The sequence below is a fragment of the Chanodichthys erythropterus genome, chromosome 11 (genome assembly GCF_024489055.1).
Source record: "Chanodichthys erythropterus isolate Z2021 chromosome 11, ASM2448905v1, whole genome shotgun sequence".
In the NCBI taxonomy this organism is placed as follows: Eukaryota; Metazoa; Chordata; class Actinopteri; order Cypriniformes; family Xenocyprididae; genus Chanodichthys; species Chanodichthys erythropterus.
The window spans coordinates 50,120,625-50,134,715 of NC_090231.1; the positions used below are offsets into that span (position 1 = coordinate 50,120,625).

Genomic DNA, 14,091 nt, shown 5'->3' on the forward strand with positions numbered 1-14,091 from the left:
GTTAAGTGTATGTTGGATGTACTCTGCCTTAGTATTCATTAAAGTATTGTATTATTGTGGAAATCCGTGATCTGCTTCATCTCTACACCACCATACCATAACACAAAAATATTCTCGTTGCTTTATAATATTAATATTGAACCACTGTACTCACATGAACTGATTTAGATATGTTTTTAGTACCTTTATGGATCTTGAGAGAGGAAATGTCATTGCTCCCTATGCAGGGAGCCATCGGATTTCAACAAAAATATCTTAATTTGCCTTTCGAAGATGAACGAAGGTCTTACAGGTGTGGAACGGCATGAGGGTGTGTACTAAATGACAAAATTTAAAGCGATACATTTTTAAAGGGATAGTTCACTCAAAAATGAAAATGTGATGTTTATCTGCTTACCCCCAGCGCACGGCATCCAGTAGGACATCAATGTGTCGTCACGAGCCACAGGGTTTAACTTGGATTTGTCTGTGCATGTTTTTTTTTTTACTCTCATAGATTTTGTTACCATTGCAATACATTATACAACTGACAGACCGCAACGGTTGGAGTTAAAAATCATCATTTGAGTTCTACTGAAGAATCAAATTCACCTACATTTTGGATGCCCTGGGGGTATTTTCATTTTTGGGTGAACTATCCCTTTAAGCTTTCAAATGAAACTTAATTTATGATAATTAAATAATAGATAATAGAGCTGTTTTACAGCAGAATTGAATTCTTTTTACATCACTAAATCATTATTTTCCTTTTAAACCATCTGTATTGTACAAAGCTCTATAAAGGTAAAAAATAGAAAAAAAAAAAAGAAAAATGTATAAGCAATAAATACAAAAACAAAACATCAAAATATAATATATCTTTATTTTACCATCTGTTGTTGTCTCTGTGCTCTTGAAAGCTTCTTCTGTCACCAAAACAAATTCCTTGGGTGTGCAAACATACTTGGCAATAAATCTCTTTCTAATTCTGACGCTGAAATACGGATTATCTCTTCATTTTCTGCAGAGAAATGAATCATGTTCACTCGTGTTTCACATGATTGGCTGCTCAGTGCTCACAGTTCTAGTGCTATATACAGTCGCACTATATAAAGTAGCGAGAACTGTGAAACCATCTATATCGAGTTAGATTTGTTTCATTTTGTAAACTTGAAACCCTGTGTTTCATGAATTTGTTGTTGAACACAGATAACATTCCTCTAAATAGCTTATAGAGTCTCTCACTTCACTTTCATCCTGTTTCTTTCTCCACTGAGGTTTCTTTAGGTGAGACCATGACTTTGATGAGCAATGATGAGACATCCAATAATGAGTGTGAGATTAAAAGTTGTATTGAGATTTGCATCATCGGTGTTGAGCTATCATTGCTTTGCCGCTTCAGTGACCGATAATATCACACTCTTATGTGTATCTGAAAGACAGCTTCTGTGTGAGTGATGTTATTTCCTCCTCTAATGAGCGCTGTGTGTCTGATTAGATCAACATTCTTATTGTAGCGAATCATGAGAGAGAGAGATAGAGAATGAAAGAAAGACAGACAGATGATGTTATATTTCAGAGTTGAATGTAGCCTCTCTTTTGAATGGAGCCAGACTTCATTCTGTTTGGTTAGATTCATCTTCCAACCCCTGAGCCGTCAGGACACACACTCTGCAGGAGGGACTGAAATATTCAAAACACCTCTGCCATAAAACACCGGACAAACAAACACACACACACACACACTCACTCATAGCCTTCGATTAAATCCCTGTGAGGATCAATAGTTCTGGGGTTCTGTCACCAAGCAACAGAAGCTTCTGAAAACAGCTGCTTACAGATGACAATCACACACACAATACAGACACACTGACACATTACACAAACACACATACATATACACATGCATGAGTGTTGTAATTCCCCATGATAAAGCATCAGAGATGGATCAAAAACTACAGTAGTAAGCTGTTTTATTCAGAAATGCCTCAAATGTTAATTTGACACATTTCTATAGCCTGCTAACTGTCAGTATCCCAGTTGCGGGACTCTTGGTGCACTTTTTTATTGCTTTTTTTTTTCTTACTGTAAAGTAAATATACTGAACTACCTATTTTTGATACAAAATGTTATATTTTACAAAATAATTTAATTTCTATATTTGCTAGAAAATCAAAGCCATATGTCTAACCAAGTTGTGTTCCAATTTTGAAATTTATATCACAAAAATTTAGTCCACTAAATGATTTAAAGTACAGTTTCCATGGTAATGCAATGTCACAAGATGAATTTTAAGTGTTTAAGCTTTCAAATCATACCTAATTTATATGTGATAGGGAAAAAGGCAATAAAAAAGCACACCAAGTGTCCCGCTACCAGGACATTTACAGTTAACAGGCTATGGGATGATATTTTACTTTTAGAATGCAAAAAAGGCTGTAGCTATCACATCATTTACATTAGGTATACGAAATGATATAAAATACATTATAATTGTATGTATCCAATATGAGTTTGCTGCAAATACAGTAAATGTTCTTATAATATACTATAGTTGACCTTTTCAGATGAAGGGTGAGCTTGGCATATGACATATGGCATGTTGACATATTGCTGTTTGCCCTTAAAGGTGCCATCAAACGTTTTTTTTTACAAGATGTAATATAAGTCTAAGGTGTCCCCTGAATGTGTCTGTGAATTTCAGCTCAAAATACCCCATAGATTTTTTTTTTTTTTATACATTTTTTTAACTGCCTATTTTGGGGCATAATTAGAAATGCGCCGATTCAGGCTGCGGCCCCTTTAACTATATGAGGTCTGAAAACGCGCCGGCGCGTTTTGCAGGATTTTTTTTCACATTGCAGCAAAACAGACTTAAAATACTCCGTCATTTCTTGTCATAGAGACATAAGTAATATATCAATTGAAACTATAGAATGTCTTCTTTATTTGTGTACACTCAGAGTAAAAACATGTATGTCTGTTTTGTGTAATATGTTTCCTTAATCAAAAATGTTCATTAACTGGAATATTGAGTGATATTTCAAAGTGATATTTTTTACCTGCATTAGAAACATTCCAGTAAACACTGCTAATAGGGATTTTACATTTTAAAGCATCCATGTGATAAACCTGGAAAGAGATGTGAGGATTTGGGGGAGAGATTCTTAGGGTGTGTCTCAGTCAGTTCCCTAGCTCCAGAGCTCGTGAATCAGTATATCGTGTACACGAATTCGGGCACTGGTAAGGACAGTAAAAGATGCTGGTTCACTACACATTGGGACACTTATGACTCTATTTCCGGCGACGTGACAATGTCCTCATTGTACAACATCACTACTGGCATTTATGAACAACAACAGAGCTGATATTTTCTGACATTATTTGTAATGTTATTTAAAGTACATTATGATTAATTATTTGCTTGTTACATATGTATGTGCAACATTTCAGCCATGAATAAATTATAAATGTTAGCTAGATTATGTTCATTACCTGTCTAGCGATGTATGTTTATGCTGAAATATAATAAAATAACGGTTTGTATTTTTAAAAACATCTATCGCGTATCGTTATGTGTAGTGAGTTGGCTCAAGTTTCGCACTTCAGAACTTCCGTTAAGGGAGCATAGTGAGCATCAATGCTCCCTGGTTTTCACGGTGCATTGTGGGACTTTTCTGGGAGCGAACGTTTCAGTGCCCTGGAAGGATTCTGTGATTGAGACAGCGCTTAAAATGTCCGACTCCCTGGTCAGTGCCCTGACTACTGAACTAGGGAGCTGATTGAGACACAGGGTTAGTGTATTCCAGTGAATTATTCATGGGATATATAATAAATTAAATTTGTTGTTCATTGCGATTTCACTTTTTTTAACTTTAGTTAGTGTGAAATGTTGCTGCTTGAGCATCTGCAAAGTTACAGCGCTGAAAGTTCAATGGAAACGGAGATATTGTCTTTTAAAGTTATGGCAGTTTAATGCCTACAAAAATGACTGGTTTGGACTACAACAAGCTTCTTCCTGGGTTGGTGGCATCATAAACCCTGCAATTAACATAATAGATATTCTTATAGATATATCTTATAGATATTCTTTTTACATTGAAATACCATGAAAAAAACAAAACATGAACGAAAATTTAGTACTCATTCAGTCAAATTGATGGATAAGGATTATTTGTAATGTACTGTTTGGAAGTTAGTCGAGCCGACACTTACAACACACATGTAACCAATCAGTATTAACATATAATGGTCGAGGAGACAGAATGAGCAAGAGGGAGATTAAAAAAATAAAAAAAAATTGCAGAAAGATAGATGAGATGAGAGCTCAAAAGAATATCACTGGAGTGAAAGCTTATGACTGGGCAAATGCTTTAGTACCCGCGTTAATATTAGAAAAGTTTTCCAGAGAGAGCTAAGCGGGAAAATTTGAAAACAGATGTGGAGGCTGCTTTGATTCCACTCCACACATGAGTAACACTGTGTTTGAGTGTCATTGATTGTCTGGAGCTGCTGTGCTGTTGGCAACTAACAACAAAAAACACTTGTTTGTATTTATTCTTGTATACTATACTATAATTTTTTTGTGCTACCTTATCGTTTGTTCATCATCTGAACTTTATTTTTTGTGAAACATTATTTTGTTGCGCATCAGCGGTGTTAAACAGACACCCACTCTCACATTGCGTGTGTAACAGAGGCCAGATAGTGAGAGTTGTGCAGGTAACCCACTGCGCACTGACAACCGCTAGAGAATGTGGTGTTTAGCATCATCTTTAGTGCACTCGCCTTACCTGCCAGCAGCGAAGTGGCTTGGGTTTGAGATCGAGGTTAGGAAATCGGTTAGAATTGGAGGGTGACTTTTGGAGGCGGAGCAATGAAGAGAGGTGTGGGTTTGTTTGGGTTGATTTCAAATATTAACAATGTCCAACAGCGTTTTTGAAAAACTACTTACCCTATCTTTAATAATGATCTGTGAATGGTTATAGGGCAAAATTCACATCCCCAGTCCAACTGGACGTTTTTCATGGGGTTTCAGTAGACAGTTGGCAAACTTTGGCTGGCAGTTCAGTTAGTGGTGATATACTCACACGTCTACTGACTGTTCTGAAACCCTGTTTACACCTGCTATTAATGCTGCCTTCACATGCTCTCGGAATTATTGTAAATATGAGTTTCCCAGGGAAAAAATTGCACATGAACGCCCTTTCTTGTTGAAACTTGAATGAGATAAGCTCGTAATCACAACTTCAGAAGTGGGAAATCAAATCAAATTTCAGTGAAGGCAACATAAGATGCATTTGGTTGATCGGATCAAGTAGAAGAGGCAGACACATACCTGTTAACACCTGGTGTTTTAATCCGTCTATTTTGTCCACTTTCAACCACTTCTGTCCTGATTTCTTTGAGCGGAAGATCTATTTGCTGGTAAATGTATGGGTTTTCAGATCTTTCTATCTAATGGACAAAATAAGTGCAATTTACAGATGAACGCGAGTGAGTGTTAGAAATCAGGAATGGTGAGAGAACATTATGTTTGGTATATTTTTCATCTTCAAACCAAACTTGGGACTTCAGCTGACAAAGTTTAAATCCGGTCCAGTGCTGCCAATTTAACGATTTTGTCACTAGATTTAGCGACTTACGAAGGTGTAAACAGGGCCTAAGCGTCTCTTTACATGGAGACTATTTCTATTTTCTTCTGTTTGCATATCCCTCTTTCCCTCACCTTGTGACTCCATCTGTTTCTTGCCCTGCACTCATTTTCTCAGCACTGCGGCTTCTCTACTTCAACTATTATTCTCTTCTCTCTCTCTATGAGGGCTGTAATTGAAAGTGTCCGCCCACATCTCTGCAGTCTACACACGTACACATTCCACCATACAATGAGATCCTATATAAAACACGCTTCATGTAGCTTAATGGAGGCTTGTGTGTGGCTGTGTATCATTACCCAAGATGCCTTATTTAAGGATGCACTACTGTCTACAAGAAAACAGATTTTCTTTGTATTTTCAGTGGTTTCTGTCAAACAGAGTACTGAGGCTAAATTAGCCAGTCAGAGCTCAAATACATTTGGTTTGCTTGGAGATTGAAATGGCTTTTAATTTGTAATATTTTAGATGTTTCTCTTAATAAGCTACACTGAAAAAATGGTCACCTAAATGATATTCCCTAAATATTTAAGCAACCTAAATACATTGATTTATATCAACAAAATTTATTTTTATGGGTTTTTTCAAGTAAAAAAGTTATTTATGGCAACAACTGCAGATTACCACTTTTTACAGTGTATATTGTTTCGTGAATTGTTTTGTGTACGTTTGTGCATTTCATTTTTGTGGAATTCTTTGTAAACTATATAAAATTCCTGTCATTTTTAAAGATAAAAAACCTGGCAGCTGTGGTTGACAGAATAATTATGTAAAAAAAAAATAAAAAAATTTAAACATATTGTAAATTTTACAAAAAAAAAAAAAAAACTTTTTAAACCGGCAAATCCAATCACCCCTTTAAGTAAGTATCTGTTTTGTACTTTTTACATCCACCATAATAAAGAGAAAGACACATTATGAATCAATGTTCATCACAAGTAGCTTTCCATAAGCTGAGGTAAATATTAAGAGCACAAATACAAAACACATTCATGTTAACACACAACACTAAAATAATACAATAAGCATTAAATTAACAACATAAGATGTTACATAAAACCCTAATATACATGATTTAAAAAAAATAAATATTAACATTAAAAACCATCAAATGTGAAGTGTCACACTGGGAATTCTGGGAATGTCATTTCACTGTAAATTATAAGATGATTTGTTCTTTTTTACTCCCAAAAATGGTTTATTTAACAGTATTTTACTGTAATTACATGAAATGTAAAGTTAGATCTATTACAGCCAGTAAGAGAACTTACTGTTAATAAATTAACAAGTTTTTACTCTAGCATTTTTACAGTGTTTTACAATTACAATCTTTTTTTCTTTTCTTTTTTCACAGTGTAATGGAATATAATTTGTGTTTCCATATGGAGAGGTTCAGTGTGTTGCCATGGTTTCCTGGTGGCCACCTTGCTAAGACTGCATGAGCAGAAATGTGTGTGTGTTTGTTCTGTCAATCCAGGAAAGGACAATGAGTGATAAGTGTGTGTGTTGTGTATTGGATAGACTGTGGTTTGGTGCTTGTGTGACTGTTTCTGTTTTAGGATGTGATAACTTGAGGTTTTTTGTTTTGGAAATGGTCAATTGCTTGGCAGTCTGAAGCTCATTTTGATGTTTCTCTGTGTGTTTAATATGTTAAATTAGTTTATCAGCTGGGACATTTGTTATGTCTGTCATTCTGTCATTACTATGCCAGAATGTAGTGTCATGATGTTGTCTTCAGTGTTTGTTTCGGTCAAACTTCTTCACACACAGCAGAGCTTTTTTAAGCACACACAAACACATGCAAACCCTAACCCTTTTTATTTCATATGATTAATATATATATATATATATTTATATATATATATTTTATACTAGTTAACTTTACCAGATATTCTATGCAAGCTGCTGTTAGACGTGTAAGACCAGAAATGGCTTTGTACTGTCAAGCGTGAAGCAAAAAGTGCTGAAATGTGAAACATGCTCTTGTGATTTAGGTGTAGTTTTAAAAAGAGTACTTAATATACCTTAAAAATATATAAGTGTTAACTCAACGCAATGTTTTCAGACACTTAATTGCATGTTAACTGCAATTAAATTAATGTAAATGTTTCAACTTTTTTACCCCTTATTAAGTACAAAATTAAAATGCAATTTACTTCTGTTGTCTTTGAAATATGGTTAAGTGTACTGCCGAATGTGCTGATTAGCATTTATGGTAAACTAAATTATATTTTAATGTCATTTCTATCGAAACTTGTATGTCATGTATTTAAATAATTTGTAATGCCACATTTTTAGTACATTAAAAATATATTAGCATTGAATAATACACTACAGTTAAAATTATAATCAAGTACTTTTCATGTGTTTTGTATTGTTTGACTTTAATTTGACTATTACAAAGTGCACTTTTTAAAAGTGTACATAAGTGTTAAGACAAATAGTCACGAAAGAGTACTCACTTTAAATACACGTAAATAGCTTTTTATTTTATTAATATTATACACTGCCCGGCCAAAACTGTCACTGTTTGGATTTTAATAGACAAATACTTAAGAATCTATGAATGGATCACTATTACAGTAATTATGTTTTTAGAATTTTATATGTTTGGCAACGGTTCTTTTAACCCTTAAAGATGGAGTGTGTAGCTTTTCATTTCTTAAACAATCATGTAGGAAGACACACCATGGCCATATTCCAGGATGACAATGCCAAGATTCACCAGGGCTAAAACTGTGAAAGACTGGCTCAGAGAGCATGAAGAATCATTTACATATATATATTGTCACCTCTGAGTCCAAACCTTAATTTCATTGAAAGTCTTTGGGTTGTGCTGGAGTAGACTTTACAGAGTGCTCACCTCTTGCATTGTCAATACTAGATCTTGAACAAAAATTGATGCACCTCTTGATGGAAAAACATCACAATATTTATTTCCATTGAGAGGTGTATCATTTTTTGGTTAAGATCTTATACTTACAATGCAAGATGTGAGCACTTTGTAAAGTCTCCTCCAGCACATCCCAAAAACTTACACTGAGGTTAAGGTCAGTGCCAATTCATATATGAAAATTATTCTTCGAGCTCCCTCCCAAAACTTCTTTTACAATTTGAGGCTGATTAATCTTGACATTGTCATCCTAGAATATGGCCATGATACATTTTAATACATGGTTGTTTAAGAAATGAAAAGCTACACACTGCCAAACATGTAACATGCTAGAAAAATAATAGTCACTGTAATAATGATATATTCATAGATTAAGTATTTGCCTGTTAAAATCCAAGCAGCGTCTTTTTTTTTTTTCTTTTTTTTTTTGGCTGTGCAGTGTATTATTGGTGTGTATTATTAGTGTATTATACATTTTTTTTTATTTTTTTTATTTTTTACATTTGAAGTAGACCACAAGTGCACATTCAATACAATTACATGCATGTCTTTTTCACAAAGTTGTTCAATGTGTTCCTCTCCATATAACAATCTCTATTGACAGACAAAAGAGAAGAGGAAGACCACTTGAGGAGAAGAGAAAGACAGAAGGGCGTTAGAAAGTGAAGGTAGAGGAAGAAAGAGAGAGAAATGATGGATCCGTTACCTGTGGATTCAGGAACAGTGGATGAGTTGGTGGACATCTGCATACAATCCTTTGGTGAGTCTATAAAGAAAGAGTTTTATTTTTAGAGCAGTTGAGAAGCAGAAGTTTGGTGCGGATCTAGAAGATGTACCAGCAAACAGTAATCATGCTGTTCATTAGCAAAGTTTAGCGGGTAAAGCTAAAGGAAGTCACCACAAAAATGTGTATGGCTTATTATTATGGTTTATTATGTAATTAATGTTGTGATGTTTGTGCTTTCAGACAATGCAGGAACAATAAAAAATCCCTCCTTTTTGAAAATGTTTCTGATGATGCATCCTTGGTACATATCTTCCACCGATCTGTCCAAGAAACTGCTGCTAAAGTATCCTTTATCTACAAAAACCGTGTTGTATTTTATATTGCATTGTTCTAGGGCTGCAAATAACGATGATTACCTTTGATTGATCCAATAAAAAATGCTAAATTAATTTTAATCCATTATTTTTAAAAAATATTATTCCACATCATGCCCAATGTTGTCCTCCAAACAAGTGAATATATCTATGTAGGCTATGCATTATGTGCAAAAAAGGATATAATAAATATAATATAATAATGTTTATATAAAATTTTAACATTATATTCTAAACCAGACAACTGATTGCTTGACATTTTTTAGCAGAAGTTAAAATGACCAAATTAAAAACGATAATTAACAAAAGCAAAAGCACAAAATTTTATGAGATATTTGAAACACACGCATTCACTCATCTGAACAGTCATTATATTACATTAATAGGCTATTCCAACAATAATCCCTTTACTGTAATACTCTGATAAAAATATGATTAATACTTGTTTTATAGAACCTACATTTAATTTCTAACAAGAAATATTTTAGCAAAATATATTTTTTGCCACCGGCGCTGTCATTGAAGTCTAACGGAGACTCGCTTTCTTGTCAGGGTATATTCCCGGGACTTTCTAACATTTTTGACTAAGGATGTAACCATCAAAAATTATGCACTGAGGAAAACATGTCTCAAAAACATTGAAAAGCACATGTCTTGTCCATAGAAATGTGTTATTCCAAACTCCTAAAGTCTTTGGTCATTCTCTACTGTAAAGTGACATTACTGGCGGATGGTTTCTGTGCAGAAGGGACTAATCAATAACCAAATTCATTATTGATTATTTCAGTACACGACAATCTTACTTGACCAATATATTTCAACTTCATTAGATGGTTACAACCCATGCTAGATGTACTGGAACTAACTCTTAAAGGATTAGTTCACTTTCAAAAAGTTTTTTCCTGATAATTTACTCACCCCCATGTCATCCAAGATGTTCATGTCTTTCTTTCTTTAGTCGAAAAGAAATCAAGGTTTTTGATGAAAACATTCCAGGATTATTCTCCTTATAGTGGACTTTAATGGCCTCCAAACAGTTGAAGGTCAAAATTACAGTTTCAGTGCAGCTTCAAAGGGCTTTAAACGATACCAGACGAGGAATAAGGGTCTTATCTAGCAAAACGGTTGGTAATTTTTGAAAAAAAAAAAGTAAATGTATATGCTTTATATAAACAAATGATCGCCTTGCATGTGCTTCCACCAAAACCGCACTTTCGTATTCTTCAAAAAGCTTATGCTGTATGTCCTACACCGTCCCTATTATACTTATAGAATGAATGTAGCGCCAGTTCTGTTTTTTCCGTAAGTTGAATAGGGAAGGTGTAGGACATACAGCATGAGCTTTTGAAGAATATAAAAGTGCGGTTTTGGCGGAAGCCCGTGCAAGGCGATCATTTGTTTTTATAAATGACCGATCGTTTCACTAGATAAGACCCTTATTCCTTATTCTGGTATCGTTTAAAGCCCTTTGAAGCTGCACTGAAACTGTAATTTTGACCTTCAACTGTTTGGAGGCCATTGAAGTCCACTATAAGGAGAATAATACTGGAATGTTTTCATCAAAAACCTTAATTTCTTTTTGACTGAAGAAAGAAAGACATGAACATCTTGGATGACATGGAGGTGAGTAAATTATCAGGAAAATTTTATTTGAAAGTGAACTAATCCTTTAAATTTTGTCATAAGGTGTTGTGAAACCTGATATCTTTTGGATGAACGAAAGTACTAAAGTTTTAATTCCTGTTGTAAAGTTAATTATGTAGAGCGATGTGAAAGAATGTTTGATGCAAATCTTAAAAATCTGGACTATGATATTGATAACTTTCAATAAAATACCAATATTTTATTTACATACGTTCTCTTAAGACTTTCTGTAAAGTCCTGGTGTAAAATTAAAATAAAATGTCATGGTGTAGAGTTTGACAGAAAACCCTTTAGGCCCTTAACAAATGTCCAGGTCACAGGAGGGCAGCACTGATGAGATCAGAGCCCAAATATGCCATCTTGTAAAGTAAGACTAATCCTGCATCTCATTCAAATTCTCCATGGCATGTCTTATCTTCTCTTTTTCATTGCATTTGCTCTTTGGTCTTATTCTATGTAGGTTCTGGATTTCTGAATTCCCTGTAGAGTTTGATCTGAATCCTGCTTTGGCTGACCAGATTAAAGACCTGAGAGAGAACCTGAACACCGGCGGCAATGAAACACAGAGTCAACTTATTGATGTAGAGAGTGTGTATGTATACAGACTCGCACCTACACTTATTTTTATGTTCTCACCCTGAAAAGGTAAAAGACGACATAACAGAAGTTGCGATAGACTTTTCTTCTCTATTGTGATGCATATCCAAGTGAAACAGCTTCTCAAACTAGAAAAAAAAGTTGGCCGGGACTTGATTTTGTCCATGGGGAATTGATTGGATGGTTTTGGTTTGCTATTGATCGATCACATGTGAGTGACAGGTTGCTCCACCCTCGCACCAGTAAACGCGTCATCAGAGAAGAGATATTGCTGTAAAAAAGAGGGGAAGTTAATTTGATTAAAGAATACAAGGGCACATGAATTAAAATAATAATGTTATCAATGGGTAAAATTTCAGCAAATATTGAAATTCTCCCATCTACTCACACTCCTGTTCAAAACATGTATGTTTTTTCTTCCGTGGACCAAAGAGAAAGAAGATAATGTCCAGGCAGCTCTTTTCCACATGGTCATGGGTGGTAACTGCAGCTGTTAAAGACAAAATAACAACAAAAATGTACCATAAAAGTGGTTCACATGCTTTCTGCTGTAGCTCTCAAAACTTTCAACAGCTTCTGCACTTTCAAATGTAGCAAAATTAAAGTGTTTAAGATTATGTTTAGAGTGAAATGAGGGTGAGTAGTTGATGATTTGTTTTTTTATGTTACACTGCACTGTCATATTTCAGCATGTTAGTCAACAGTCCTGTCTGAAATAACTTTGTTTTTCCACTGTAGGCCCTCGTATAAATGGAAACGACAAGTTACCCAAAGAGTTCCATCTATGTCAAAAAAGAGAAAAATGTCCCTTTTGTTTGATCACCTGGACCCTTGTGAGCTTGCTGAACATCTGACCTATCTAGAGTACAAATCCTTCTGCAAGATAATGGTATGTTTGTGAGTACAGGTTTTGATATGCTTGTTGTGGTGAAAGTGATCTAATTGTCCTCAGAATATCACAAAAGATAGACCAAATATTTAACACCAAATAATGTCCTAATTTAGTTGAAAAAAAATCTGATCCATTTATTTTTATCTTATATTAGGAACTATGGATGAGAAAGGGCCACCACAAAGATATGCAGTTCATATGTGTATACCCCATGCAGAACAAAATGATAATATATATAATAATAATAATAATAATTATATAATCCTACAAAAATTATAAAAAATGCGTTTTGTTGTTTTATTTAGCATTGCCCTCATTAAAGTGCCCTTATTATGCTATTTTAAAGGTTCCTCATTTTATTTTTGAGGTTTCCTACAGTAGGTTTACATGCAAGGTCAATAAACACTTTAATTTTCTCATGATATACATTGCAGCATCATCTCTTTTCTCACAGTGTCTGAAGTGGTTCGATCAAGGATTCGGACTCTGTAAATCCCCTTTTTTCCAAAAGCCTACTCTGCTCTGACTGGTCAGATGGCCCAGTCTGTTGTGATTGGTCTACCGCTTACAGCCCGAGTCAGAAACATAGCACCGATTACCATATCTGAATTTCAGTTCCGAAGACTTCGTCAGAACTTGATACACAGTAATATGAACAGTAACAATAGTCTTGTAGTTCGTGGGCAGCCATTGAAGACCATAGGCTGGCATTATGCAAATTTGTTTCACACCTGCGTAGGTTCGTGGAGGAAGGGGGGGGGCTCTTTGGCTCAAATGGGCACTTTATGCTCTTTCACATAACAGGTGTTTGCATATATTCCACAAGACAAAATAATAACAGAAATGAACCTGTTAAAAAGTTTATTATGCTCTTATTATGGAATGTGTAAAACATAATGTGAAAGAAGTTCATTATTAAATCAGTATGAAGTTTTTCATAAAGTTCTCATATAGTCTGAGACCATGTGTTTTATGTGTGTTTCAGTTTCAGGATTACCACAGCTTTGTGATGCACGGCTGTACAGTAGATAACCCAATTCTGGAGAGGTTTATTACACTTTTTAACAGCGTCTCACAATGGATTCAGCTGATGGTTCTCAGCAAACCCACTGCCCCGCAGAGAGCTGCCGTGATTGCACACTTCATACAGCTCGCACAGGTCAGGAAAACTAACTACTGTTGCTCCCACTTTATATTAGGTGTCTTTACCAACTGTGCACTGAAAGAAAAGAACATTTTTGGAAGTTCATATTAAGTAAAACAAAGATTATTGGATTATTATTGGACATTGCTATTTCAGTTTTCTACTTAAAAAATGTCATGCTTAATTC

General features: G+C 34.8%; 1 protein-coding gene across 1 annotated transcript in view; it reads left to right on the plus strand.

Moving 5' to 3' along the window:
- LOC137030025 (RAS guanyl-releasing protein 2) overlaps positions 1-14,091 on the plus strand; it is a 48,743-nt gene that overhangs the window by 17,646 nt on the left and 17,006 nt on the right. Inside the window, exons 2-7 of the mRNA XM_067399967.1 lie at positions 9,131-9,286; positions 9,494-9,596; positions 11,585-11,638; positions 11,732-11,863; positions 12,607-12,757; positions 13,746-13,919. Of these exons, the coding sequence (XP_067256068.1) occupies positions 9,217-9,286; positions 9,494-9,596; positions 11,585-11,638; positions 11,732-11,863; positions 12,607-12,757; positions 13,746-13,919 (684 nt within the window). The 5' untranslated portion in view covers positions 9,131-9,216. The remainder of the gene's footprint in view (positions 1-9,130; positions 9,287-9,493; positions 9,597-11,584; positions 11,639-11,731; positions 11,864-12,606; positions 12,758-13,745; positions 13,920-14,091) is intronic.